General features: G+C 40.9%; 1 protein-coding gene across 2 annotated transcripts; it reads left to right on the top strand.

The window, feature by feature from the left end:
- The first annotated feature begins 2,799 nt into the window (after nucleotides 1-2,799).
- On the top strand, nucleotides 2,800-26,871 carry LOC133503918 (guanine nucleotide-binding protein subunit beta-4). Of its 2 annotated transcripts, none has more exons than XM_061825917.1 (10): nucleotides 2,800-3,022; nucleotides 14,273-14,369; nucleotides 14,534-14,572; nucleotides 16,982-17,088; nucleotides 18,427-18,490; nucleotides 18,620-18,782; nucleotides 20,130-20,196; nucleotides 22,303-22,504; nucleotides 24,230-24,446; nucleotides 26,244-26,871. In XM_061825917.1, the coding sequence occupies exons 2-10, from the start codon at nucleotides 14,313-14,315 to the stop codon at nucleotides 26,348-26,350; spliced, it is 1,023 nt and encodes a 340-aa protein (XP_061681901.1). In that variant the 5' UTR covers nucleotides 2,800-3,022; nucleotides 14,273-14,312; the 3' UTR covers nucleotides 26,351-26,871. The 2 variants fall into 2 exon arrangements, with proteins under 2 accessions (XP_061681901.1, XP_061681902.1); XM_061825918.1 differs by having other exon boundaries at nucleotides 14,175-14,369.

The following is a 26,871-nucleotide window of genomic DNA, read 5'->3' as shown; positions in this document are numbered from 1 at the left end:
GGGGAAGATATGAGTACACCTTGAAATAGTCACAGAACAGAAATACAGGAAACAAATAACAATTCACACCTAAGGACAACTTAGAGTCTTTAATTAACCTACCATACATGTTTTGGAATGTGCGAGGGAACCAGAATACCCAGAGAAAACCCACACATACACTGGGAGGCCACGCAAACTCCATGAAGGAAGGCCAGAGCCCAGATTAGAACCCACAACCTCAGAAATTTGAGTGAGACGTCTTAACAAGTCAGCTGCTTTGCCTTGCTGCAAATACATGTTGCACAGAAACACCAGTGTTCACAAGTATACATATTTTCCCCGCTTGAAGAATTTCCTTTTCTAGGAAATACAACGTCCACGAGATACAGTACAATGAATGAAGATAGTTATTTTCATGTTTGCTAGCTAACAAGTTAACACTTTAAACTGTCAGCCTTAATTTACCCTAGAAAGTCAAGCGCAACTCGCATATCTTAAATCACTTCGCACTCTTCAAGTCAGTTCTTTTTTTTTCGATAATCCATTATGCATAGAAGTTCTTCCTCTCCCTGGTATTTCTCCTACCTTCTTGACGTCAGTAGCCATTTGTGAAGGTTGCCTTGGCAACGGCCAGCCTCCCGAGCGATGTCTGGTGGATAAGACAGCCCTGATAAAGCCTTTTAAGGTCCTGCTGTTGCAACACCTTTTAATTGCCTTTGATAGAGAGAAAATATTACATGGTGGTCATTTGGGCCTTGTGCTGTATCTTGGACAAATATAAATTAAAATTGTTAAAAAATCATAGCTCATGCAAAAAACTTGGTTCAGCCACCCATGCATTTGTACATGCATTTGTATTATTATTATTTTATCAGTTTATTCACTTAACTGAATAATAGAAATGTTAGCTGTAATATACACTTATTTACACATTGATTGTTGTTGTTTTTTTAACCATTCAAATTCGTTGCTGTACTCTCTGCCAAAGTTCAGACAAACCACTATCAAGAATATAATGTGGAAGCTGGAAGATGTATACAGTATACTATACACACTCACACACAACATTTCTCAGTTTTTCTTAATAAATGTGATTTGTTGTAATGTCAGCTCAAGTTATTTCAACCAGAGCCATAAAACTGCCACAAATTTAAATATGACTGTTACTCTGTTGGATTTTGCATAGAGGCAAAATTCTGCCATCCATTATGTGCTGCAGGTGACAATAGAATTGACCTACTCCCTGATTCTATTTATAGCCTAACCACCCTGTGTCTTTCTTTTGTTCTTTTTTTTTTTCAAACAGAGCTATTGATGTTCTCTTTTTATAGTATCAATCTGCACCCTCCCCTTTTGGTTGCCAAGCAATGGACTGGGGGTGATTGGACAAAGATGTGCTTTTAGACACTAACTCTGAATCTCAGCAAGCTAATGCATTTAGCGGCTTTTCAGGGGAAATAAAAATAAAATAAATAAATAAGAAGAGGAGTTCAACACTGGAACATTTTCTGGTGAAAAATATATTCAAGGTTGTTGTGCCACAATAAGTGAATTACCTGTACTGGCAAACCGTGATTGCATCATATACATTATTCTTTCACTGAACAATTTCAGGCCTAATCTGGCACTATCTTCTAAGGTTTCTGCTTGGTCTTGTTTTTTTTTTATCGTAATGTATACCTGCAGGCCTGGCATTGATGAGGACTAATATTTAATGATAACATCCTCTTTTTAATTGGTCTTGAATTTCACAATTTTTTTTGTTACTTTGGTGATAATAGCAAGTGATTATTAATGATGATTGTGGAATTAGAAAAATCAGAGATGCCAAAATGACAAACCAACAACACGGTATCACACTTGTCCTCATGATCTGTTTGGAGGAAAGTCAATTTGACAATTTGACTCACCTAAACTACTGCTGAGTGTGAATTCAATTAGAATTAATCTGACCCCATGCCACTTTGAAAGGAAACCAAGCACTGGGCAACTTTCATCTTCCCTCTATTGATTATACCTCATGCAGAGATATGGGAAAGCCTACCCCACTGCTCTCTTTCATTGCCCCCATTAAAAATTCATCCCAACTTAATGGAACGGTATCCCTTTCAATGAATTAGATGCAGTCCTGCCGTGATGTGCCATTGTGAGACGTGGCTCAGCTGTCTCCCTCAACAGTTCAAACCTTCTATTTGGCCACAGATTTTGAATTAAAATATCTTGGGGATTACAGATTGTGCTAACAAATACATTTTTTTTTAAACGAGTAACATGTTTTGGTGGTTCCAGCTCCACAAACCATACACGACACTATATTGCGGCATCATAGGTCTTTCTTTTTTAAGGTCATCTATCTATTTTAGTTTTGAAAGTGTTATTGGGAAATGTAAGTAATAACAGGGCAAATATAAGCTTTCACACTTTCTTTAGTTCTGGTTGATTCATTGACTTTAGCAGCCTGCCCGTATTTGAATAAATCGGTGCTTAAATTTGCCTCGATATTGTAACCAGTTTTGTAAATTTAATAGTTGCTTCCTGTATCCTGGTTGCTTCCCTTTTCACTGGGGGAGCGAACAGACTGTACCATTTGCGTAAAGGGTACACAATATTTTTTTAACTATCATCCTGCGTTAAAGGAAATGATTTTACTGGAAAATACCCGAGCTAAGAGGCTATTTATATTGTTTAATTGTGAGAAATGGCGGTTTATTGTACATGGTTTGTTTTGTTCTGAAACTCCGAACACAATTCAAACCAGGACACCCCTTTAGCGTAGGCTGTTGCCATGATCCCACTTTCATGGGTGTGGTGATTAGCTTGCTTGGAGAAATTTTTTGACAAATCTGGCCACAGTGGCGCCAGCCCCGAAGCCTGGAAACCTCCAAAACTCACTTCAAACGACCTTCTTTGCCATCTCCCCTGCCACAAAGCCGTGACTATGGTCATCTTGTGAAAACGGACTAGCGTGACACGGACTATCGGACTCTAAGGACGGGGAAGGCAGAGAGACGACGAGACGGACAAAAAGGCTGTTTTTCAGGTGAGGACGTGCTGTCTCGTATCTCAACGCCGCGCTCTTGCCCTGCGCATGTTTCCTGCTTTTTGGTCGCACTGCTTTCATTGTAAAGACACACAAATTTATTTATTTTTGTTTGTTTGTTTGTTTTTTTGCGCTGGTATATTACCATCCGTGAACACTTGACGTCAATGTCCCCAGGCTACCACTATCTTATTACTCTGTATAACATGTTTCTTTACGAATTGGCAGTCTACAACGATCCAGGCGGGCCGGTAGACCCATATTGATGAATTATCTCTCAAACAAACAAACACACACACACACACACACACACCACACACACACACACAAACACACACACACACAAACACACACACACACACACACTAATTCTTAGTCGAGGCCGCCTTTATGAATTGGAGCCGCCACTGCCAATTTGCCGGTTCTTTATATATACACACAGTGTGTATATGTTTGTGTGTCTACAGTCGCTGAAATATTTAACGTTACCATTTTTGGAACTGTACTCTATTTCCAAAGACGCTATTAACATGAAGATTTCACCAGATGTTGGGAACAACCCAAGTAATTGATTGTTACATTCAAATGAGCTCAGAAATGTAGTTTAATAATGTGCAATGACACAAGGGAAAAGGTATTGAACACACCGGCTGATACGTAATACTTTGTACAAAAGCCTGTTTGCAATGACACCTTCAAGATGGAGAAACTAGTCTGATGCATTGCTCTGGTATGATTTTGCCCATTCCAGTACAAAAGTAATCTTAAAATCTTAAAGGTTCCTGTGGGCTTCTTTTATGGATCTCAAATTTCATTTCTTTCCATACATTTTCAATTGGACTCAGGCCAGGTGATTGGATGGGCCATTTTATCAGCTTCATTTTATTTTATTGTAAACCAATGGAGTGTTCCCTTGGCAATATAATTTCGATCATTATCCTGCAGAAATGTGCACCCTGGTTTCAGTCCTTTCCATAGAGTATTTATTTATTTATTTATTTATTTCATTTTAAATTAGATTCAAGTCAGGTGGTTGGCTGGGCATTTAGTGGTCAACCTCGTAGATGGCGTCAGATTTTTGTAAAGAATGTCTTGGAGCATTTGTCCATTCTTCCATCCTTTGATATTATGAAGTTTATGAATACGATTTTCTGAAGAGCAGCCCCATACCATGTTTCCACCTCCGAACTTCACTCTTGGTATGGTGTTTTTAGGATTATGTTCAGTGCCGTTTATCCTCCAAACACGGTGTGGCATCCTAACAGTTCAATTTTGCTCTCACCTTACAAGACTAAATTGTCCAAGTATTTAACTGGCTTGTCCAAATGTTGTTCAGCAAACCTTAAATGAGCTTTGACATGTTTTTTTTTTCAGCAATGAGGTCTTGCGTGGTGAGGGTACTTACAGGCCATGTGGGCGGAGTACATTACTCACCATTTTCCTTGTGACAACAATACCTGCTGAATGCAGCTCTCCACAGGTGGTCCTTGGCTTTTCTTTGCCCTTCTCTGTCAGATGTCTTTTATATATACAGTGGTACCTCTACTCTTATGAAATTAATTTGTTCCAGAAGTCGTTCCATAACGTGAATTTTTCACAAGTGTTTATATGAATGTTCCTTGATTCAGGAATTTCAAGAGACTTGTTTTACATAATACATTAGGACAGTATCATCGTTTAATTACATGCTGTTTGTGGTTGCCTGGATCAGCAGCTTTCAAACTTCTTGCTCAAGAGGGAAATTGAAAATAACATGTAATTTGATATTTTGAATTGTTTTATGTAGCACAGTCATTCTCAACAAGTGGTTTGTGGAGAGCTAGTAAAGAAATGCACATGCATTGCCTTGAGATACGTTTGCTTTTACAAGACCACCCTCGTTGAACAAAACACTTATTGCAAATAATTTTTCTTATTGAAATTAAGGGGAATGCCATTAACCCCTTCCAGCCCCACATTAAGTTTCCTTACGTGTGTGCCATGGCCACCAGCGGCCGTATAAGACACAGAGAGACGTGGATGAAGAAGAGTGTCAAAAATGACTTTGTAAACTACAATATCAGTTATTTTCACAGAAGACAATGATTATATGCCTGTGCGTGTTGCGTCTTTCTAGATGTGCTGCTTCATTGTTTGTGTTCAAATATCCAAAGGCTTTTTATATAATATGTTAGCGAAGATTCCTTAGCCAAAGTTGTATGGTTCTTTACATGCATGTGATTCTCTTTGCTTTATTTAGTTTTTAGATTGTATGCTCCAACTGATGATAAACAGTTTGAAGCTCCTTTAAAAAAAACAGTTGAGTAACTCAGAAGTTAAGGGACCACCCCTCATGGCAGTTTTGGGTACAGTATAGAAGCGTACTGATTTTCAACATAGACCTTTAGGTAAAAGTGTACATTAGGAATTCACAATAAGAGTGTGTTATTTACTGAAAAACTGCACTGTTTTTGTGCTCAGGCTAAATCAGTCCGTTATAATTGCTTTGGCACCATCTTGTGGCATATTGGTGCCAAAGAACTATGTTGAAGTGAGGTGATGTGCTCAATATAGTGCTTCACTGCTATCTGTGGCACATCTTTGCTATTTACACTACCTTCTTAGGCCAAGCCACAAGCAAATGCTTCCATTTCGGGGGGGAAAAAGTTTGTAGTGTTAATACTTAGATTTACTTATAATGGGAACTGTGTTGTTTTGTTGATCGCTTTTTTTTTTTTTTTTTTTTTTTTGCCAGTCCATCAAATTCTGGTGTTTGGTTTTGGAGCAATTCTCAGAACAGCAGCTGCCGAGTGGCAGGAATATCCTTTGTCCACTACAAAAAAACAAAACAAAAAAAAAAAAAACATTAGCTTAGCTGAACCCATTACTTGGTAATGTACGGCCACACAAGTTACAGTTACATCAACATGATTAAAGCAAATTTGTGCAGAATTGACAACACTGTCCAGTAAGTATCAAAACATAATCACACTATTCCCAGTGCACTTCTCTATAGACTTATTTGACAGATAGATGTATAGATACAGAAGATGGATGCCGATTGTGTTCCTTGAAGGCACCTTTTTGTGTGTGCAATTGTGAAGTGAAATTGTGCATTTCTTTACTTGTAAGGCATTGCACGGTCATTGTGCATTGTAGATTCACCAATCACATCCCAATTCCTGTCCTTCCACTACCTTTATAACTGCAAGTTGTGTGGATTGTTAAGTCTGCAACTATTAAAGCGACAAACCTTCAAATTATGCTTTGCTGAGAAACGTTGTAAACCCGTCAATAATTGCAGTCTGGTTAGTCACTACAAAGAAATTCTTTAGCAGAATCAGTATTCAGCATTCACTGTTGACTTTCTTTTTTTGGGTCTACCCTAGGCAGTTGAAGTATTCAGAGCTGAACTAGAGTACAGACACCCTTCCTTTTTTGGAGTCACTTATCCTCACAAGAGTCACGGGAGTGCTGGAGCCTATCCCAGCTGTCATCGGGTAGGGGGGTGGGGACACCCTGGACTGGTTGCCAGCCAATCGCAGGCCACACATAGACAGACAACAATTGCACTTAAGGGCAATTTAGAGTCTCCAATGAATGCATGTTTTTGGGATGTTGGAGGAAACTGGAGTGCCTGGAGAAAAGCCACACAGGCATGGGGACAACATGCAAACTCCACACAGGCGGTTTATGACTTTGCAATCATAGGGATTTGCAGGCCTCAGACTGACAACAGTTGTGAACCACTGCTGTAGTGTAAGGTTTCCCAAACATTTTTATCTGAAGTCCTTAATTAGAAATGTGCTTTCATCTTGGGACATAGATTTGCAATGTAGATTTACAGTTGTTCCCAAACATGGACTCAGAAAACTTAATTTGTAACAGCATTAATACGAATGCCATTAGTCCAGAAATTGTCTGGCATTAATCGAAAAGAGATTTGCCAAGAAATTGTGGTCCTGCTTGGCAATCAGGCTATATCCAAGCATCTTAATCTGACAATCAACAACCCATTATAAAAACTAATTCACAAACCCAGGTGGTTAATCACCCTAAGTTTTGGAAACTGTTTTGCTGGTTAAGATGTAGATGTAGTCTTATAATGTTTACTCAATCCTTGTAGGTGTGTCATCTACCCACAGCCTTAGATTAGAAAAAGATTGATGATGGATATTTGTATGATAGTGCTGTCATTAACGCTTTCCGGGCAGGCGTTGCAAATTTGCAACGGGTTTAATATAATCGAAAATTTTAAGTTCACAGTATAATTTTGTGAAAGTATCAGATTTTTCTCTCTGCAAAATTTTATTTGGTCCAGAGAGGGTTAAGGATAATGATATTGGAGTAGCGATTACCTGCTGTGGTTATTAGAGATAGTGACTATCAATAGAATATGATGATCCACCTATCCACTCTTGCCATTTTTCTTTGCGGCTATGCTGGAACCTAGCCAAGCTGATTCTGGGCGAGAGGCACCCTAAAAAGGTTACTAGACAGACCAGTCCAGGGTTTCGTTTGTCTCGAGCCCAATGCCAACTGGTATATGCTTCAATTGCGTGGTAAAGTGAGAGAGAGAGTGCATGGAATTGAATGGAATTTGAGTTATCTCTTTTCATATACTGCATGCAGTTACAAAATGAAATGCCAGAAAACAGTCATTCACCCTTTCATTTTGGATTTACAGACAATCTTTCAAGTAACATTTAACATTGTTTGCACTGCCAAATTTTGTTGAACAGCATTATGCGGCATTGAAATTTCAAGGTTCTGGCGTACGCTTACAATATGCAAATAGATTTGGCATACAAATGTAGGAAAATATTTGTACAGTCCTGTATTTCCAACAGTGAAACTATTAAGAAATACAGAAAGTAAATGAAAGTAGTGTCACATGTCAAGCAATTGTTTTATTTAGATTTCTGCTTACTTGAACTTGTGCCTAGTGCAATGTATGTGGGGTAATAGATCCATACTACCAACCTTTTATTGTTCAGTGACTTATTGCAATGTCTTTGTCTCAATTGTATTCTCGGTCAATTGACTGTTGCCGTACTAGAGCGACTCCAACTACCTGAGACAAATTCCTTGTGTGTCTTTGACATCCATAGATCCATTTTCTTAGCCGCTTATCCTCACTAGGGTCGTGGCTGTGGTGAAGCCTATACCAACTATCTTTAGGCACGAGGCGCGGTAGACCCTGAACTGGTTGCCAGGCAATCGAAGGGCAAATATAAACAAACATTTGCACTCTCATTCGCACCTACGGGCAATTTTAGAGTCTTCGATTAACCTACCATGCATGTTTATGGGATGTGCGAGGAAACCGGAGTGCCAGAGAGAGCCCACGCAGGCACAGAGAGAAGAAGCAAACTGTAAAGGGCGTGGACCAGGTTTGAAGCCCAGCCCTCCGAACTGTTAAGCAGAGACACTAACCAATCACCACGTGCCACCCTCTTTTTTACATACTTTACAAAGTAAAGGTGATTATGCATTGCATTACTGTTTGGAGTGATGAAACAAAAAAAAAAGATTTGTATGGTTTGTTTCCCAAGCAGATGTACGGTATGTTGACTTTAAGAACCATAAATTACACAGGCATATAATGACTGAAGTGGCAACCTGCCTTACTGGAAAATTTACATATTGAAAGCACACCAAGCATTTCTTCCATTCCCTGGATGTTTGAACTAGTCATGAACAGGTTATCTGAGCAAGTCTTCAGGTGGTTGATATGCCAGTCTCTCTTGAGGTACTCCGCCTTTGTGATTTGTGAAAATTCTCATTTGGGAATCTTGGACAGACTCACAGGTCCTAATGTTTGTTCTCAGTAGGGGTGGCCCAAACCAATCTATGACACCGGAAATCAGTCCTATATCAGCAAAAAAATTAGTGTTGGTTCGGATTGTATCCCTCCAAGCGAAAAATGCACTGTGCAATGAAATGAGTCTCTTGGAACCAGAAACACTGTGCGTGTGTGCCATGCTGCTTCTAAGAGAGGCAAATTTCCCAATTCCTGCAAAAAAATCCCTGATATGTTTGTAATGCAGCCACCGCCACCTCTAAAGATTCCCCATAGTCCTGAGTCAGTGACTGAAAAATAGGTGGTATAGTAGCAAAGAGGAGGAAGAGGCAGTGACAGATAGGGAGCGTCTGCACGGGGGAAGCTGAAGAAATGGCAAGTTGGAGTTCTTAAGCAATATGTTCATGAACAGGCACTTACCGTACATCTGTGAAATACTGTATCTGGCTATGAACTCTTTAAGAGGATCTACTGTATGCTAGCCATTCCCAAACTTTTTACCTACCCAAATACCACCCCAAATAATGCTTGAAAACCCAAGTACCTCCATAAAAAACCACCATTAATTAAAAGTGTTGTATGTCCAAGTTTTAATTGAAATGAGGCACAGGTTTCATTCCCAATGTTTTTCGCATTTTTGTTAGCTACTGTAGCCATACATGCTTTCAACACAAACACTGTGGTTCAATATAGAAAATTAGAAAACTGTAGTTAGTGATTCAAGTAAATGGATTAAATCCTAAATGTAGTGTGCCTCAAATGTTTAAATGCAAATGTACTTAAATGTTACAACAGCTGCTCTTAAATGTATGGCACAAGATTTTTTTTTCTTTCTTTCCTAACATTGAAGTCACTGCATCTTTGTGCAAAATATGTAATTCTTTCACTTACCACTGGAGCTGGATGTCGAGCTCAATTCCTCAGGATGGGATCTGAGCCACTGACGCAATTAAAGTCTAGTGTCTAGTGCATTTCTTTCTTAATAGATTAGTTTTCAGGGTAATTGTGTATGTAAACTAATACGGTGACGTTACCAGTGGGTACAGTAGATTCTCAGAAAACCTACAAAATTCGATGCAACTTATCGGATAAACATTTAGTAGGCAACTTCGAAACCTTTTTAGTTTTCATGTAAACCAATCAGAAGTTGACTTTGTGGTGTCTTTTGGATCATTATCCTGCTGCAGAACACGAGTGCACTTCAGCTTGAGGTCACGAGCTGATGGCTGAACATTCTTCTTCAGTATTTTCTTTTAAAGATCAGAATGTTTGGTTCCATCAATCACATCAAGTTGTCCAGGTCCTAAAGGAGCAAAGCAGCGCAATCGAAATCAGAATCGCAATCAGCTTTGATGGCCGACTGTGTAAAAACACACACGGAATTTTCCTCTGGCAGTCAGTGCTGGCCTGGTACGACATTCAGAACAAAGAACAAGGCACAACATAGCAACAAGAAGAAAGAACAAGAGACATTTCTGTTTATCGGAACTATTCTTTATAAGACCCGGAAGATGTAAAATCTATATAGATAAGTGTTTTAACAATGTCAATTGTGGTAAGGGAGCAGTTTAAAGTGACAAATTGTTCAGTCAACAAAGTATAAAGTATATAAAATATACTGATGTGGAGCGTCCGAAAGGATCCTGCCTGCTCTGGACCTAGTTCGGTTGCGTGCAAGTCCTCAATAGTGGATCGCGTGATGCCGACAATCCGTTCAGCGGTTTTGATTGCCTGTTGCAGTCTGAGTTTGTCCTTTTTTTTGTGGTGGCCCCAAACCAGACTGTGATAGAGGTACACAGTACCGATTCGATGACCGCTGTGTAGAACTGTCTCAGCAGCGATCAGGGATGAGAATTTTTGTGGAATTCTGTTTTTTTTCAGCTGAAATTGTAATTTTTGTAAAATGTGTGAATCCGTTGAGAAAATTTGTGTGTGTGGGGGGTGGGTTTGGGTACAGCTTGAGGTGGGGCGAGGCTGTGATCAAGACCGACCGCCAGCATCTATGGCAACGCTCGTGGTGAAATTAGTCACACCTGTGCTCTTGGAAAACGGCATTGCTATCTTGTGATTATAATGACAACATTCCATTTTCCGGCAGTATTTTGGCGATATTTCGTCAGTATTTTCACTCTGATGTTAACATTTCATAGAGAACCATTCTGTTTACTACGACATGTTTATAACTTATAGACCTATGTACGCATATGTTATCGAGCGGTCTGCACATTTGCCAGTATGGGAAAAGTCTTGGAGATAAAAGATGAAGATCGTGCCAGGGAAATTGATAAAAACCACGGGGCAAAAAACAGTTTGAGATGGGCATGGCTTGAAAAAAGTGTAACCGTGCAGATAGGACCGAAAACTGTATCAACACGTCAAACCGAACACATACAAAAAGTGGACGTTCCCAGCAAAGAGCTGTGCACTCTGTGTTCTGATAGGAGCAAAAAAATAACCAGGACCATATCCAAACCAGGAAACGCAAAGGTAAGTTGGACGTAAATTTCTCAAATATTATATTATTGACAACTGTTTATACGATTAGGCCTATCTGTAGCACTGGCCCTGTAGATCACGCATTTTATTGCTCACTTTTATATTTCATGATCTCTCTCTCTTTTATAAACAAATTACTTTTGTACTTATTTCTGAAGTATAACTTGTAAGTGCAGTCGCCTATTTGATATAAATTTCACTGACTACATTTTTATGTCTGACGTTTGGCAAAATTATTTTGGTTGTTTGGATTCAGATTTAAATTTTTCAAAATATTATGATTACCCTGTCGTTACACTGTTAGACGTAACCAGAGGTCACCATTTACCAGTGTGTTTTATAAAACAATGTTCTGCTCTCCCTTTGAACCCCCCCGAAGGCAGACATTTTCAGTATTTTTCCAAATTGATCATTCTCATCCCTAAGCTCTTGTGACAGGCCATGCTTCCTCAGAAGCCGCAAGAAGTACATCCTTTGCTGGGCTTTTTTGAGGATTGAGTTGATGTTCATCCCCCACTTCAGGTCCTCTGAGACTGTAATTCCCAAGAACTTGACGGTCCCGACTGTTGACACAAGACAGTTGGACAGCGTCAGGGGCAGCTGTGGTGAAGGATGCCTCCCGACGTCCACAATCATCTCCACAATCCTTAGTGTTCAACACCAGGTTGTGTTGATCACACCAAAGCTCCAGTCTCGCCACTTCCTGTCGATATGCAGACTCGTCACCGTGTTTGATGAGGCCGATGACCATGTTGTCATCTGCGAATTTCAGGAGTTTGACAGTCGGACGCCACGAGGTGCAGTCATTCTGTAGAGCAAGAAAAGCAGAGGGGATAGGACAAAGCGTTGGTGTGCCCCAGTGCTGATAGTACGTGTGGATGAGGTGGTGTTCCCCAGCCTCAGTTGTAGATCCACCAGGAGATGGCAGGCGAGACGCTGAGCTGAAGTAGAATACCATCATTATTAGTCTGATTCTGTGTGAGACTTGAATGAATTATTTATAGAACTGCATTTTGACAAATCTACCAAAGAACTTTGTGCACATTAGAGAAATTATTTAATTAGTCTCACAGAGTGTCTGGTTGGTCGACCTTCCACTCGCCACACAATCGTAGGGCAGAGAAGACATTACAGATCTCTCTCTGAAAGTTCTGCCAAGCACCACTACTTATTCCTGTGGCTGGCATCTACTTTGTTATAAACAATGGGGAGTTTCAAACAAGCACACCACTGTAAAAAACCTCTCCCAAGATGGTTGATTTGTTTGCAAGTCTCTATTACTTGTACTAATTTCATCTGTATTGAATTTCATGGCTGGTCATTCCATATGACTACAAGGTCCCAGGAATGACTCAATACTCAAAGCAAAATCTAAATTAAAAATAATGTTCACTGAAGCATTGTATGTTGCAGAGGAGACAGTGGCAAGAGCCTCTCTCCAGGAGATTTGCGTAAACCAGAGGAGAGTGACGTCTTTCCTGGGGCAGCTGAAACACTTTCATTTCTTGGTTATACAGATGCGTCATTCCAGTCGAATACCTCTTGGGCCGAGAAAAATCAGGCCATGTGTTCAAATAAGTTGTGAAACTTGAAATACACCTTGTGTGGCAGTAACTTGGCTCTGTTAACAACTAACAGGGATTTTAATCCAAAGCACAAATGTTCCCCTCACTCTGGTGAGTCTTGAGATGTTTGTCGTGATGAACAGAAGGGAAGGGGTCGACTGTAATTGTTGAATTATAGAAGTGAAATTTTAATCTCTCTGTCGACGTGAAGTGGGTGGGGAACTTTCTAAGTGCTGCCTCACCCAAATTCATGCTCCCTAAGGTGAAGAAAGGGGGCTACATGCACACAAATAGACACACATTGACATTATGGTGACTAGTCTTACACTATACAGTTATACTTGAATGACTTGCCTGGACCACCACATTGACTCAGAACTATCCTCATTCAAACTAACTCCACTTCTACACTCCTAATTCAATAGCTGCTTCTTTAGCCCACATTTTGCCCCAAAGGTTTCCTGGAAATCATTGAAGTAGTGTTTGGATAATTCTGCTCGAGATTGTCATTCTCCATGGGGCAAATGGTATATAAGATCCCATATTCTTTGAGCATAGACACAGTGTATGGCAAAAACCCAAGTTTTTAAAAACTGGGAATTATTGTTGTCCTCTGTCCTAAATGTGTTGTGATCCTAGCCTCTTTTACTCAGATATCCTGTAAACTTGCAAATTGTTGCCTTTTAGGCAGAACCTACCGAAGAAGGGTATTTCCACAACAGTGTGTACTTTCACACAGCGACAGAACATCCCTCTACCAGTTAATTTGATGAGTGACAATGTAAAGGCCGGCATCTTTTATGACTTATACCAGTCTGATGTGCATATTTCTTTCAAAAACCCATTTATCACCCTTGTCCCAGCATTTAGGAATTCATTTTAACACAGGAATTGCCTCTGCTGTCTTTCAACTCCAAGACGACCACTGGAAAAACTGCCAAGTCAGCTTCCTCCCGCCATTCCATGTTAGTCTTGTTTATACAGAACAGTGACACAGAAAACAGGTAGAAAAAATGCCTGCCTCTATGAACTTTGTGAAAGGGGCGACAGTGTTGCAAGATTCAAATTCATGCTATGATACAATGTAACAACGCAAAGTCTTTATAGAGGGAGTTAAAGGTCAGAGTGTGTCTCAGGTGGCCTTTTCAAGCCATGCTGGGGGTGTTTGAAGAGCCAGACCTCCTGCAGGCCTCTGCCCTGCTCTACCCTTTGCTGCTTCCTGAACAGGATACAGTACATTTTGTTTGATGGATGTATTAGTAACCAACCTTCTGCTAAATATAATTGTTTCTCTCCCCTTTTCTTGCAGGTAACCGCTAGCAAGAGACTGAGGAGCACCTGTCTGTCTGTGGGTTTGTGTACAAAAGCCAGTGCATTCAGTCACGTGCATTTTCCTCCCTCACTCAGCATTTGGTTTGGAGTGTGACCTAAACACATCTGAGGAGCAATGAGTGAGCTGGAACAGTTGCGGCAGGAGGCCGATCAGCTACGGAATCAGATTCGGGTACGGCAACATTGTGTGTAATTGAGCGTGATTATCCCATGAACGAACGACTGCTCACTGTAAGATGTGACGCAAACACTTTCGGATGAGACGGTGACGGATGCCACAAATGTTTATTTCCCGATTTCTGTGATTTACTGTAATACAATGTTTATTCAATGCAGGATGCCAGGAAAGCCTGCAGCGACTCTACTTTGTCGCAGGTAAGAGGCAGTATGTAGAAGAATATCTCTTTATGGACCTTAACTCTGGACATTTAATCAGAATAATCATTTTCTTGATTTGAATTAGACAAGTTCTGTGTTATCAACCAATATAATGAAATAGGGTTTCATTGTATATTGGTACTGGAAAAGTATTGCGATATCTTGCCATTAGTGTTTACTTGATACCACTAGTTTTTAATAGTTGTACTTTACTGTAACAGTGACAGAGCCAGTTTTGTACAGCAGTGTGTAAGTCTGTGGCCATAGAAAGCATCATTACCTAAAACGTGTTCTGCATGAGAGAGAAAAGTGCACAAGCTTTCATACTTGTCTGCACTCCGTGGAGGGGGACACAGAGTGAAATGTACACATTTAGCTGACATGGCTCTCAGGGCATGTGTATAAAACCTGATATAAAGTCACTCAGACCAGAGGTGGGAAGACCTCCATTACAGTATGCCCAAACACCTCACAGTGTGCCACCCTTAAAGAGTTCAAAGGGCAACGGGTTAGCAATTATAATTTACCTTCAAATAGAAGTCTGTGTGACATGTTTTATGACAAGTAAGGATGCCGTTTTTTCCACCAACACCAATCCTTTAATTTGCTGCTACTGAAAACTGATTTGATACTGATGATATAAAATTTATACCAGGGGGCTTTCACAATTTCCAGACAAAGGACACCAAAACTGATTGAAAGCTAAATCAGGGTCCTGTATATATGTGTAGGGTTTATATACCTGGTAATTGTTTAATATTAAACTGATGCCATCAGAGAATGCCTTTCTATTGTTGCTATATTGAAGTACAATGAGATTGAGACGAGATGTACCTTATTGTGGAATCGCTACTAAGGTTTTCAAATAATACAGATTCAAATAAAAAGTAAGTTTCTTTCGGCTTTTCCCGTCAGGGGTCGCCACAGTGTGACGTCTCAGATGAACGCTCATATCTGTTTGGCACAGTTTTTCCGCCGGATGCCATTCCTGACGCAACCCCTCTCGGGGCATGGAGGCCCCAGTGGGATACGAACTCACGACCCCTGGTTTACCAAACGAATTCTGCCTCACAGTTCCGAGGTCCTGGATTCAAATCCAGCCTTGCCTGTCTGGAGTTTGAATGTTCTCCACTTGTCTGTGTGGGTTTTCTGTGGGTACTGTGGCTTCCTCCTGCTTTCCAAAAACATGCATGGTAGATCATCTGAAGACTATCAATTGCCCTTAGGTGTGATTGTGAATGGTTGGTTGTTTATATGTGTGGCTTGTGATTGGCTAGCAACCAGTGAGGGTGCACCCTCCATCTCTTGACCAGAGTTACCTACTTTAGGAGCCAGCACGGCCATGACCCTAGTGAGGATAAGGGGTTCAGAAAATGAATGGATTCAAGGATAGGAACAGGCACTCATCCATGTTAATATTTATTTAAAGACATTTGAATTTGTGGGTGGATGAAGAGGGGCGGGGGTAGGGGATAGTGTTAGTGTTGAGTGAAGCCGGCAAACAGTGCAGACTCTTGCACTGGCCCCTTGGACCGAAGGAGGGCCCTTGTGTGTATCAGGGATGAGAATTTTCCGCCGATTGCCAGATTTCCGACCTTTTTCAGACCAAAATGACCATTCTCGAGCTAAGCGCAAATCCGTTGAGAGAAAATTTCAGGGGGGTATCGTGCGACTGCCTCTCGGTGGTGGGCTCCGAGCTGGAAGTTCAGCTTAGTGCTAGCACAAGCACGACTATCATATGCTGTTCTAACTTGCTCGGTAGTGTAAACATTTGCATTTTGCGACAAAAACATTAAAACTTGTTTGAGGCAGATTACTCAATTGGACAACAGAGTTATAAAGTATAACGATGCAATCGTGTTAGTGGTTAATCGAATTTCACCATTGCCATGTACATGTGTTCTCGGTTCTCAGAAATCGCAGTGTAACTTATTTAGCCAAGTAATGGCACGTGGGACTTAGCGCGGAGTGAGCGACGGTGTGTTCAAAGTTATACAATGGTGAAAATGTTAGAAAAAAGGATTAAGATCAAGTGAGGGCAATTGACAAGGATGCTGGAATCAAAAATCAGACGGGCATGGCTTGAAAAAAGTGTAACTGTACAGATAGGACCGAAAACGGTATCAACATGTTTAATCGAACACATACAAAAAGTGGACATTCCCGGCAAAGTGGTGTGCACTCTGTGTTCCGATAGGAGCAAAAAATATCCAGGAGGAATCATTTCATCATTTTGTAATTTTATGTATTATAACTTCATGATTAGAATCTGTGTTTCCTGATTTGCTCTTCACCTCATTTTTGACAGATGACGTTTTAAACCCAGAATACGGTAGTATCCAGTGGTGAGTGGTTACAGTAAATGTGTGTATGTAACCACTGACACTCCTTCCTGTGTTTTGGCAGATCACAGCTGGTCTGGACTCGGTGGGCCGGATACAGATGCGGACACGACGCACTCTCAGGGGCCACCTGGCCAAGATCTATGCAATGCATTGGGGGAGTGACTCCAGGTAGGACAGTTATTCCTGAGACCCCCCTCCCCCTCAAAAATGGCAGCTCTATTAAACGTTTGCTTATTCTCGCATATGAACTTAAGTACATAATGCGGATAATATAAGCGCTAACTCCAGTGTAAGTTTTGATACAGTATGTGTGTCAGTATCTTATGTCTCTCTAAGTATATGACTTACATTTTACTCTCTGTCCATCTGTCTCCCAATGCAATGCACTGGGCCAGTGACGGCAGTCCCAGGTGTGGGGCTATACACAGCTATTACTGCTACTACCACCACTTCTACTAATATGACTAATACCACCATCAGTGAATGACACTGGCACCTCCACTTCTACTTACCATGTGTTTGGAGAGAATTACATTTCATAACTACCACACGGATTATGTTTGTTGTGCACTGATGGCAGCATTGAACAAAGCTTGTTTAAAATCACCTTAAAGATGCAGTTTGAGAGCTTTTTGAATACTTGAAGGTTTCAGAAATGTTCGGTCTTCACCAGTAGTCAAACTATGGCTGCACACATTTCCACATCATAGAAAAAAACAATACAAACTGCGTTTTTAACTGTTGCACTAAGTAATTATTTCTACATGGTGTGCATGAAGTCCCTGCGGGGGCTTTATCTTTGTATGATGTGCATTCTCTTTGGATTCCACAACATTAACTTTTTTTGTTTTTTTTCTTAATCTCAGGCAAATTTACAGACTATTTTTAGCATCATTTGAATGGTTGCAATAACAGTTTATCCAGCATGCTTATGCCCTCTGTATGATCCACCAGGGACCTTATTTTGTACATAGCTACTGACATTTGTGCTCGGTACCTTCCTGCTTGATTGTAGCACAGCCCCATCAAGCCACTTCCTGTCCCTAGAGAGCAGGAAACATGCGGTCAGTGTTTCGGCATTTGCACTATTTCGGCATCCCTGTCTCCTCTAGTTCTCTATTCAGCCTCTGCATTTTCTTCCTCCTCTCCAGTAAATTTCTCATATTTTCAGTGTCTTTGTTTTCTCCACACCCCTCAAGGTTCCCATCTCTGTGACAATCGATATTTCCATGCTGAATAATATTACATTAAGAAGGACATTACAGTACTGAGCAACAATGAAGCACAAGATAGATGTCTTCTGTCTGTGCACCTGAACTTTTGTCTACATTTTGGTTTTGGTACACTTTGCTACAGCTGCGGCTGTTGTGAAAGTTGAGTTGGGTACACAGTGTGCACGGTGGCTGCCTGTTATTGCTTTGAAAGCACCACATGCCTGCACTGTAGATCATGGTCATTTGTAAAATGCATGCACACCATGTGTCATCTTATTTTTTTGTTTTTCAGGCTTCTTGTCAGTGCCTCGCAAGATGGAAAGCTAATTATCTGGGACAGTTACACCACAAATAAGGTCCGAAAACCCACCAGCAGTAGTTAATTTCTAATTTACTGGAGAACACTCTTAAACTACCTTTTACAGTTCAAATCTCAATTAATTTCTGTACAGTGTTAATAATAAAACGGCAATTGGTATCCACAGATGCATGCCATTCCTCTGCGCTCTTCCTGGGTAATGACGTGTGCCTATGCCCCTTCCGGGAACTATGTAGCCTGTGGTGGCCTGGACAACATCTGCTCCATATACAGCTTGAAGACCCGTGAGGGCAGTGTGCGTGTCACCCGAGAACTGCCGGGACATACAGGTGAGCACAACAATTGACCCCTCCATACAGGGCACTTAACCACGCCTCCTGAAGTGACGTCACGCCACGTGCGCTGACGTAAGACAAACAATTAGTAAAAATGGCAAATACAATACAATACAATACAATACATTCTTAACTGAGACAGACGCCATGCTTCTGATTTTGTTCAAATCAACGATATATTATAGATTCTAAATACAATACATTCTTAACTGAGAGAGACGCCATGCTTCTGATTTCATTCAATCATTCACACGTAGCAATGTTATGCTAGCGAAGAACGTCTCATTGATTTATCCGAGACGTGTATTAAAAATCAAATATAGGGCATATCTTCGTGCAAACACAGTCTGGTTAAGCTTCGGCCGCGAGCCGGCAAGAAAGCGACACGTTTGTGCAGTCCGATCATCGCTAAATGACGCTCAACAAAGAATAAGTGTGTCAATCGTTCACACGTCGCGGTGTTATGCTAGCGAAGAACGTCTCATTCATTTATACGAGACGTGAATTAAAAATCAAATATAGGGCATATCTTCGTGCAAACACTGTCTGGTTCAGCTTCGGCCGCGAGCCAGCAACAAAGCGACACGGTTGTGCAGTCCGATCATCGCTAAATGACGCTCAACAAAGAACAAGTGTGTCAATCGTTCACACGTAGCAATGTTATGATAGCGAAGAACTTCAAATTCATTTATACTAGACATGTATTAAAAATCAAATACAAGGCATACCTTCGTGCAAACATATCTGTTCCGGTTGATATTAGATGGATTTAGTTGTTGATGCGGTCTTCCACAAAGTTTGATCCATCGAAGGCATTTTTCGTACTGGGTCTTGGGTTTTGGAAAGGGTACGGATCGAACTCCTCCAACTAGCCTTTCAGGATACCTGTCGTCACTATTACAAAGTCAGTGACTACACCTCTTAACCATATTTTTTCTTAAATAACCAAAATACGCAATAAAACGCTAACAAAACCTATACTGAACCATGCAACGTTGTCTGAGAAAATGGCGGGAGCAAAAAGGGGCGTGGTTCATGCAGATCTCTGGCCTCTGATTGGTCAGGGACGCGGATTGCGCAATATCCACGGAGGGGTCTATTGTCTTGCACTGTTGAAGAAATCAGTCCACATAAGACCAATCACGGGTTTGAAAAAAATAATGTTCTGATTTTGAAGTCACGGAAAAAGACTTCCTGAATTGCTGATACATTGTCTGATGAGATAAATAAATTAGTGTAAACATAATGTGATGGATGAGGTCCCATTAGTGTAGACAAAGCAATGTCATCTTGAGTAAAACATTGCCTATAATTAATTCATGACTCTGTCTCTTCTTTCAGGTTATTTGTCCTGTTGTCGTTTCTTGGATGACAACCAGATACTTACCAGCTCTGGAGACACCACTTGGTGAGTGTGCATATTCTTTGGAGAGTTCAACTCTCAAATCTACAATTGATGGAAGGTCTCACAAAACAGCAAAGTATGCGGTGCCATTCCACAATGTACATTACAAAGTGGTTGTTAACTGCATAACAGCATGTGGAGGTGGACTTGCCATGTCTGTTGCTTTCCATCAGCGATAGATGGATGAAAGGAATAATGACAATGATAAAATAAAACTAGTGATGGAAATTAAAATGATAAACTACAAGACCAAAGAAATGGAATGGGAAAATGCACAAGATATCCTTAAAGGTCCCATATTGTGGAGATGTAGACCTCCCTGGAGTGAGTCTAACATGCACTTAGTATAAAAGTGTCAATATTGTTAAAAGAAACTCGATTTCTATACAAACTTGATTTAGGGGTTTTCATATTTAGGAATGAATGTCCAGCTGCAACCAAGAACCCAAAGTATATACACACAACATATATGTATTAATTTTGTTATTATATAAGTCACCAAATGTTCACCCTCCACAAGATGGACAGCTGTCTCAAAAATGAATAGTGAGCGGTATGAAAGATGAAATTCAATTTTACAGATGAAAATAAGATAGCAAATTATGGAAGTAAATATGTGCCACTAGGATTTGAATTAAAGCTAAGCAAACTGTTCCTTCCAAGTTGGAAAAAGAACTGTCCAAATGTCTTGGAATAAAGACTTTAGATCCAACTGACAGGCCTATAAACATTTGAAAATAGATATTGTAATGAAAAATGCATAAAACGTTATTCACTTCAATGTCTATACGGGAAAAAAAAATATGAGCAGAGAGCATGTCATCCAAGCGCAAAGTTGCGGAAGTCTCATTTGACATCCAAGTGGCCGCCATATTGGCTGCAAGATGTTACACCGGGACCTTCGCCAATGAAAACACGTAGTGGTAACTTGTTATGGAACACGGAAGCTCTTTTTGAAGAAGAGAACCTCTCACAATCAAGTGAAATACGCGGATCACTTCTCATTAACAACAGACTCCCTGTCAGTATGTAGCGTACTCAGGAGGACCCATGCCGGGCGGGAGGGAGAGCTCCTTTCTCCTCCCGCATGCGGCCATACCACTTCCGTGTCGGGGTCGACGCGGAAGCCGTCGCCGGCAAGCAAGCCGTCGTTGGCAGGCGAACCGTGGCGACCGAGCCGACGCGCGAAGTGGGGTGCTCTGACACCGGTGGATGGTGCAAGGAGAGCCCGGCTAAACCACCTCTCCGCCCAATTCACCTCCGCGTCCTTACAGCGATCCACAAGGCAAGCCCGGCCTTGTCAACAAGGCCGGTGGTGATCCAAGATTACGTACGTTTTTTTAGTATCTCTATACAAAAAGTTCAAACAATATCCAGTAATACAACGAGTCGGCATTTTGACTAACTCAAAGGAACAACGAGCTACCTTCCAGCAGGTAAAACTAGTATAAACAGACGAGCCAGCCTGAGTGCGCTGCTGCAGTTGACGTCACTTCCTGCTTCTTCTCCAAACCAAATCTCTCCAGAGGATTTTCATGGCGGGAGTTACAAAAAGCCAAATACGTCAAAATCACGTTTTGTGGTGAAAAAACTGATAGGTCCACTCCGGCTGCCTTTTTTTCATTAATAACAAACTAAAAATCATGCATTTCATGACAGTGGACATTTGTAAATACCACTGAAAAGGTTGTATTTTTGTATACATATTTTGACTACCTATTAAAAAAAACATTATTTCAAAGTGATTACATTTTTGATAGCTGTATTTCAGTTTAACTTTTCAATGTTAACAAATTTGACATATCAAAAAAAAAACAACCTTTCAAAATTTAAACGCAAAATTTTCAGTCTCCTGAGATTTAACTGGCTAAAATTTGCTGTGTGAAATTCAATTGGCTAAAAATCGCTGTCTGAAATTCAATGTGTAAATTCAGTGGAAAACAGGCAGGGTTACTTCAGATCACAGACATTAGCAAAGGATGTCAGAACCCAACACCCAGCCAATCCAGTTACACTTTCTTAGTATGTGACATCACGTGACTAAATGACATAATTAAAGAATATACAATTGTACCATTTTGCACATTACTTGAGTACTTCTTCTTCCAGCGCATTATGGGACATCGAGACAGGCCAGCAGGCCACATCCTTCTCTGGCCACACTGGGGATGTGATGAGCTTGTCACTCAGCCCGGATTACAAGACCTTTGTGTCTGGAGCATGTGATGCCACCTCAAAGCTGTGGGACATCCGTGATGGCATGTGCAGGCAGTCTTTCACTGGGCACGTGTCTGACATCAACGCTGTCACTGTAAGTCTTACAAGTAGACACACACACACACACATACACAAGTGGGTGTTAGAAAGTGGTAACTAAAATGGTTCATATGCGGTTTCTTTTGATTGCCTTAGATTTTCTTTTGGTTCAAGAGTAATAAACTCTACATAGCTCTCTCTTATAGTTCTATACTTGCTATATAAGGGTGACCAGATTTTTCTCTAACATATCTACTTTTTGAAGCCTAAAATGTTTTAAAAACAGGAGTTTCATTATCATCCATTGATCAATTTTCCAAGCCACTTATTCTCACGAGGGTTGTGGGAGAGCTGGAGAGCATCCAAGCTAACTTTATACAAAAGTCAAATCATCTTTCCCCATTGAAATGAGTGAAAATTTCTTTATTTTGTTCCAGTACTCTGTAAAACACCAAAGAAAATTTTGTAATGTTTAATATAATAATCGCAGACTTCAATGGTTTGGACATGTCCAGAGGCGTGAGAGTAAGTGTATTGGTAGAAGAGTGCTGAGGATGGAGCTGCCAGGCAAAAGAGTGAGAGAAAGACCAAAGACAAGGTTGATGGATGTTGTGAGGGAAGACATGAGGGCAGTTAGTGTGAGAGAGAAAGATGCAGGAGATGGGCTTGGATGGAAAAAGATGACGCGCTGTGGCGACCCCTGACAAGACAAGCCGAAAGGAAAAGAATAATAATGGTTTTAGAAAGCAGTACTCAACAATATTACACTTTATGAAAACATAGTTATAATATAATTAAAGAGAATGTAAAGAATAAAACAGTTTGTGCATCATGATGACATTGGGCTTCACTTTCTGGGGTCTGGTGCCAGTGCCCCTCCCTTTGGGACTGGTCTGGGCACTTTGGTTAGGCTTGGGTCCGAGGTGCTCGGTGGCGTCCCCCTGGTTGAGACCCCTGCTGGTTGGACTCGCTGCCCCAGCCCCTTTTGGGCTCACCCTTCCTTGATGTGCCAGTTCAGCAAATCTGTACACCAGTTGATCAACATGCATGTGCTATCGTGTTCATTCACTAAGAAGTTTGATTGACACACTATAGGCTTTAATTACTTGTGCTGGGATCAGTAATAACACAAGCTATACTAACACATCAACTCACAAGTTCTTACAGGTGTTTAGACACTAAAAAAGAATCCCACCACACGTCAGAAGCATCATCTTGCTCTTATATCTTGTTCTCCTGGTTAGGTTTTGTACGTCCTCACTAAGTGACCCTCCCCCATGTACAAATGACTGTAAAGGTACAGTATTAGTATTGTTCTGCTGTGATACTTGCCCCCAGTCTCCTTGACCCTTCTATCCCACTCTCTGTCTGAAAACCTTTTTCTGTCCAGCTGCAGTTTCAACAAGCATCAAAATAATATTTTTTTTTTTTCAAAATAAGCAGAAGTAATATTTGAAACTTCCCTGTTGGACAGCAAAACTACTCCATCACAAACGCATACAGATCCACCATTTCGCAAGTCCTTGCAACTGAATAGGACAGTTTTAATAGAAAAAAAAATTCAGCTTGTTGTAAAGTTCGTCACCACCATAGTTGTGAAGGAGTCCCTGCATGTCGCTAAATGAAATAGTTCCAAAAGGTGCACATTAAGCCTCAAGTTTCAGGATTACACAAATACAATGGCATTATGCATTAAAATTTCCTTTAAAACAGAACTTTGACAGCTAATTGTTTTCTAAAAATCTTTGTCATTAAATTTCAGTCTCCTTCCTTCCTACAGTTTTTCCCCAATGGAAATGCCTTTGGCACAGGCTCAGACGACGCCACCTGCAGGTTGTTTGACTTGCGAGCTGACCAGGAGTTGATGATGTACAGCCACGACAACATCATCTGCGGTATTACATCCGTGGCTTTCTCCAAAAGTGGCCGTCTGCTATTGGCCGGCTACGACGACTTCAACTGCAACGTCTGGGACACTCTGAAAGGCGAACGGGCAGGTACGTTAGGCTTTTTCATGGGCCGGACCCGTAGAATGGAAAAATCTCTTCAATATGACACATGATATTTACAGTGACTGATATCTATTGTATACATTTTGGATACTGTTAAATGCACTTCCTGGTATTATTGGAGAGGTTTGGGAGAAAGTTTTCAGTCAACCTCTGAGTACTATCACGATGTAGTCACAAGATGGCAGCAAATGAACATAAAATGATTTTCTTTACTGCGGTTTGAATCAGGACTTTTTTTTTTGTACATGTAATCGTTGTACCTTACTTCACTGCTGGACTTTGTATACAATTTCAACTTTAAAGTAAATAACATATAGCAGACAGCAAAGGAATGACTTTATAAAATTTTAAACTTAATGGTTGGCCACGTAGATGTGAATTGCCTGATACTCCCCACACATTTTGAGCTCTACAGGGTGTAGTCTGCCTTTCGCCTCAAGTTAGCTGAGATAAACTCCGGAACTCCCGTGACCTTTGTGAGAATAATTCGCTTAGAGGATGGATGGATGGATGCTGACTGCGACACTAAACGAGGGAGGTCAAATTAATCTGTATTCACTGTGTGTGCAAAGCAAGAAAACCAAAAGACTAATGAAGCCACTACGTTGTGCAGCACATGTTGCGTGAAACGTACAATCTCGACAAAAAGGAGCTGGGACTCCCTTGCACATTAAAAATATATTAACATATTATTATATCCATACGCTTTGGCATTGACAAAACAGTAACCCAAATAGAAATGGATTGAAGAAGCAAGTTATGACTTCATTTCAGTCTACATACATTGCCTTCTATGGGAACACTGACCTCCCCAGCATAGCTACTGTGAATTGCCACTTCTGGTAGCTGGGCTGGTCTTATCCACCCAGTCATCCATTGTTGAGCATGTACAATAGGGGTCCAAGTACCTGTATACAAGCAATTAATAAGTTAAGGCTGTCACTGTCAAATATTTTTATAATCAATAGTCTTATTAACTATTAATCAAAGAATAGAATAATAATCCCCCTCTATCACAAAAAGAGGCAGCTTTGATAGGTTCCAGGACAGTTGCAACCCTAGACTGAATAAACATGACTGAAGACGAATGCATGGCCGGCATTCAATTCCTAAACTGCATATTTTGGTACTGAGTGTATGGTTTAAATTTGAAACTGAGGTGGCATGGTGGTGCAACTGGTTAGAGCATTGGGCTCACGGTTCTGAGGACTGGGGTTCAAATCCCACCCTCCCAGTGTGGAGTTTGCATGTTCTCCCCGTGCCTGTGTGGGTTTTCTCCAGGCACTCTGGTTTCCTCCCACATCCCAAAAACATGCATTAGAGACTCTAAAGTGCCCCTAGATGTGACTGTGAGTGCGACTGTTTGTCTCCATGTGTCCTGCGCTTGGCTGTTAATCAGTTCAGGGTGTACCCCGCCTCACACCTGTTGATAGCTGGGTGAGGTTCCAGCACTTCTGATAGGCATTAGCAATTTTTTGGTTATTATTTTTTCATTTTTTACAAATATAATGTGATATGAACACAAATGAAGCCTTAAAAAAACTCTTTGGTGGCTCCATGGTGACATCTAGTGGTAAAATATGGGCATTATCAAGATTTAAAGTTGCTGTTTCATGCAGTCCCCTTCAGCAAGCGTGTAAAAGTTTTTTGCCAAATGCGGACGTAGGTTGGGCGTTTACGGGATTACCAGGAACTGTGCAACCCTCAGAGTAGTAAAACTCAACATGCTGCAACCAAGTGGCGAGTAATATACGGGTTGTTGTTTGTCTTGATGTCATGCAGGCGTGCTGGCAGGCCACGACAATAGGGTGAGCTGCTTGGGTGTGACTGAGGACGGCATGGCCGTGGGCACCGGCTCCTGGGACAGTTTCCTGCGGATCTGGAACTAAAATCCTCTTGGGCTGTCTTTCATCAGCGCCTGCTGCCACCCCCCCCCCCCCATCATAAACACACACACTAACACCTCCTCCCCCAAACCCCCACATCTTTACCCCCCACTCAACATAACGTGATTCATGCGAGGCTGGTGCTGAAGAGTGTACAGTGTCAGCCCTCTAAATAATCTTTGTACTTTTTGAATCCCCTACAAAAACCTGAATGAATACGTCGAAGCAGTCCAATCAAAAAGTTGAGGGATAAACCAAAAAAAAAACCCCAACTTTATTTTATTCTATAATTACGTGTCATTTGTAAATTTATATATAAAAAGACAGTATATATGTATAGCATTATGTGTGTGTTTATATACGTATGCATAATATATGCATATATAATGTTTCTATTTTTAATTTCCACTTTTTTTTCTTAATCATTTTCAGGGTTCGTGTTTTCTTTCTGCTTACTCCTGTCATACAGCCAAATGGCCAAAAAAAAAAAAAAAAACCTCTGGGCAGAAGTGCTCCACAGAGAA

Source organism: Syngnathoides biaculeatus, chromosome 7 (assembly GCF_019802595.1).
Source record: "Syngnathoides biaculeatus isolate LvHL_M chromosome 7, ASM1980259v1, whole genome shotgun sequence".
Lineage (NCBI taxonomy): Eukaryota > Metazoa > Chordata > Actinopteri > Syngnathiformes > Syngnathidae > Syngnathoides > Syngnathoides biaculeatus.
This window is presented reverse-complemented; position numbering and strand designations above follow the sequence as displayed.

Excerpts from the sequence above, each read along its gene's own strand:
- LOC133503918 (XM_061825917.1), top strand. The coding sequence starts at position 14,313 with ATGAGTGAGCTGGAACAGTTGCGGCAGGAGGCCGATCAGCTACGGAAT. Across the intron at positions 18,491-18,619 it reads ACAGTTACACCACAAATAAG|ATGCATGCCATTCCTCTGCG; the intron begins GTCCGAAAACCC and ends TGGTATCCACAG. Across the intron at positions 20,197-22,302 it reads AGCTCTGGAGACACCACTTG|CGCATTATGGGACATCGAGA; the intron begins GTGAGTGTGCAT and ends TTCTTCTTCCAG.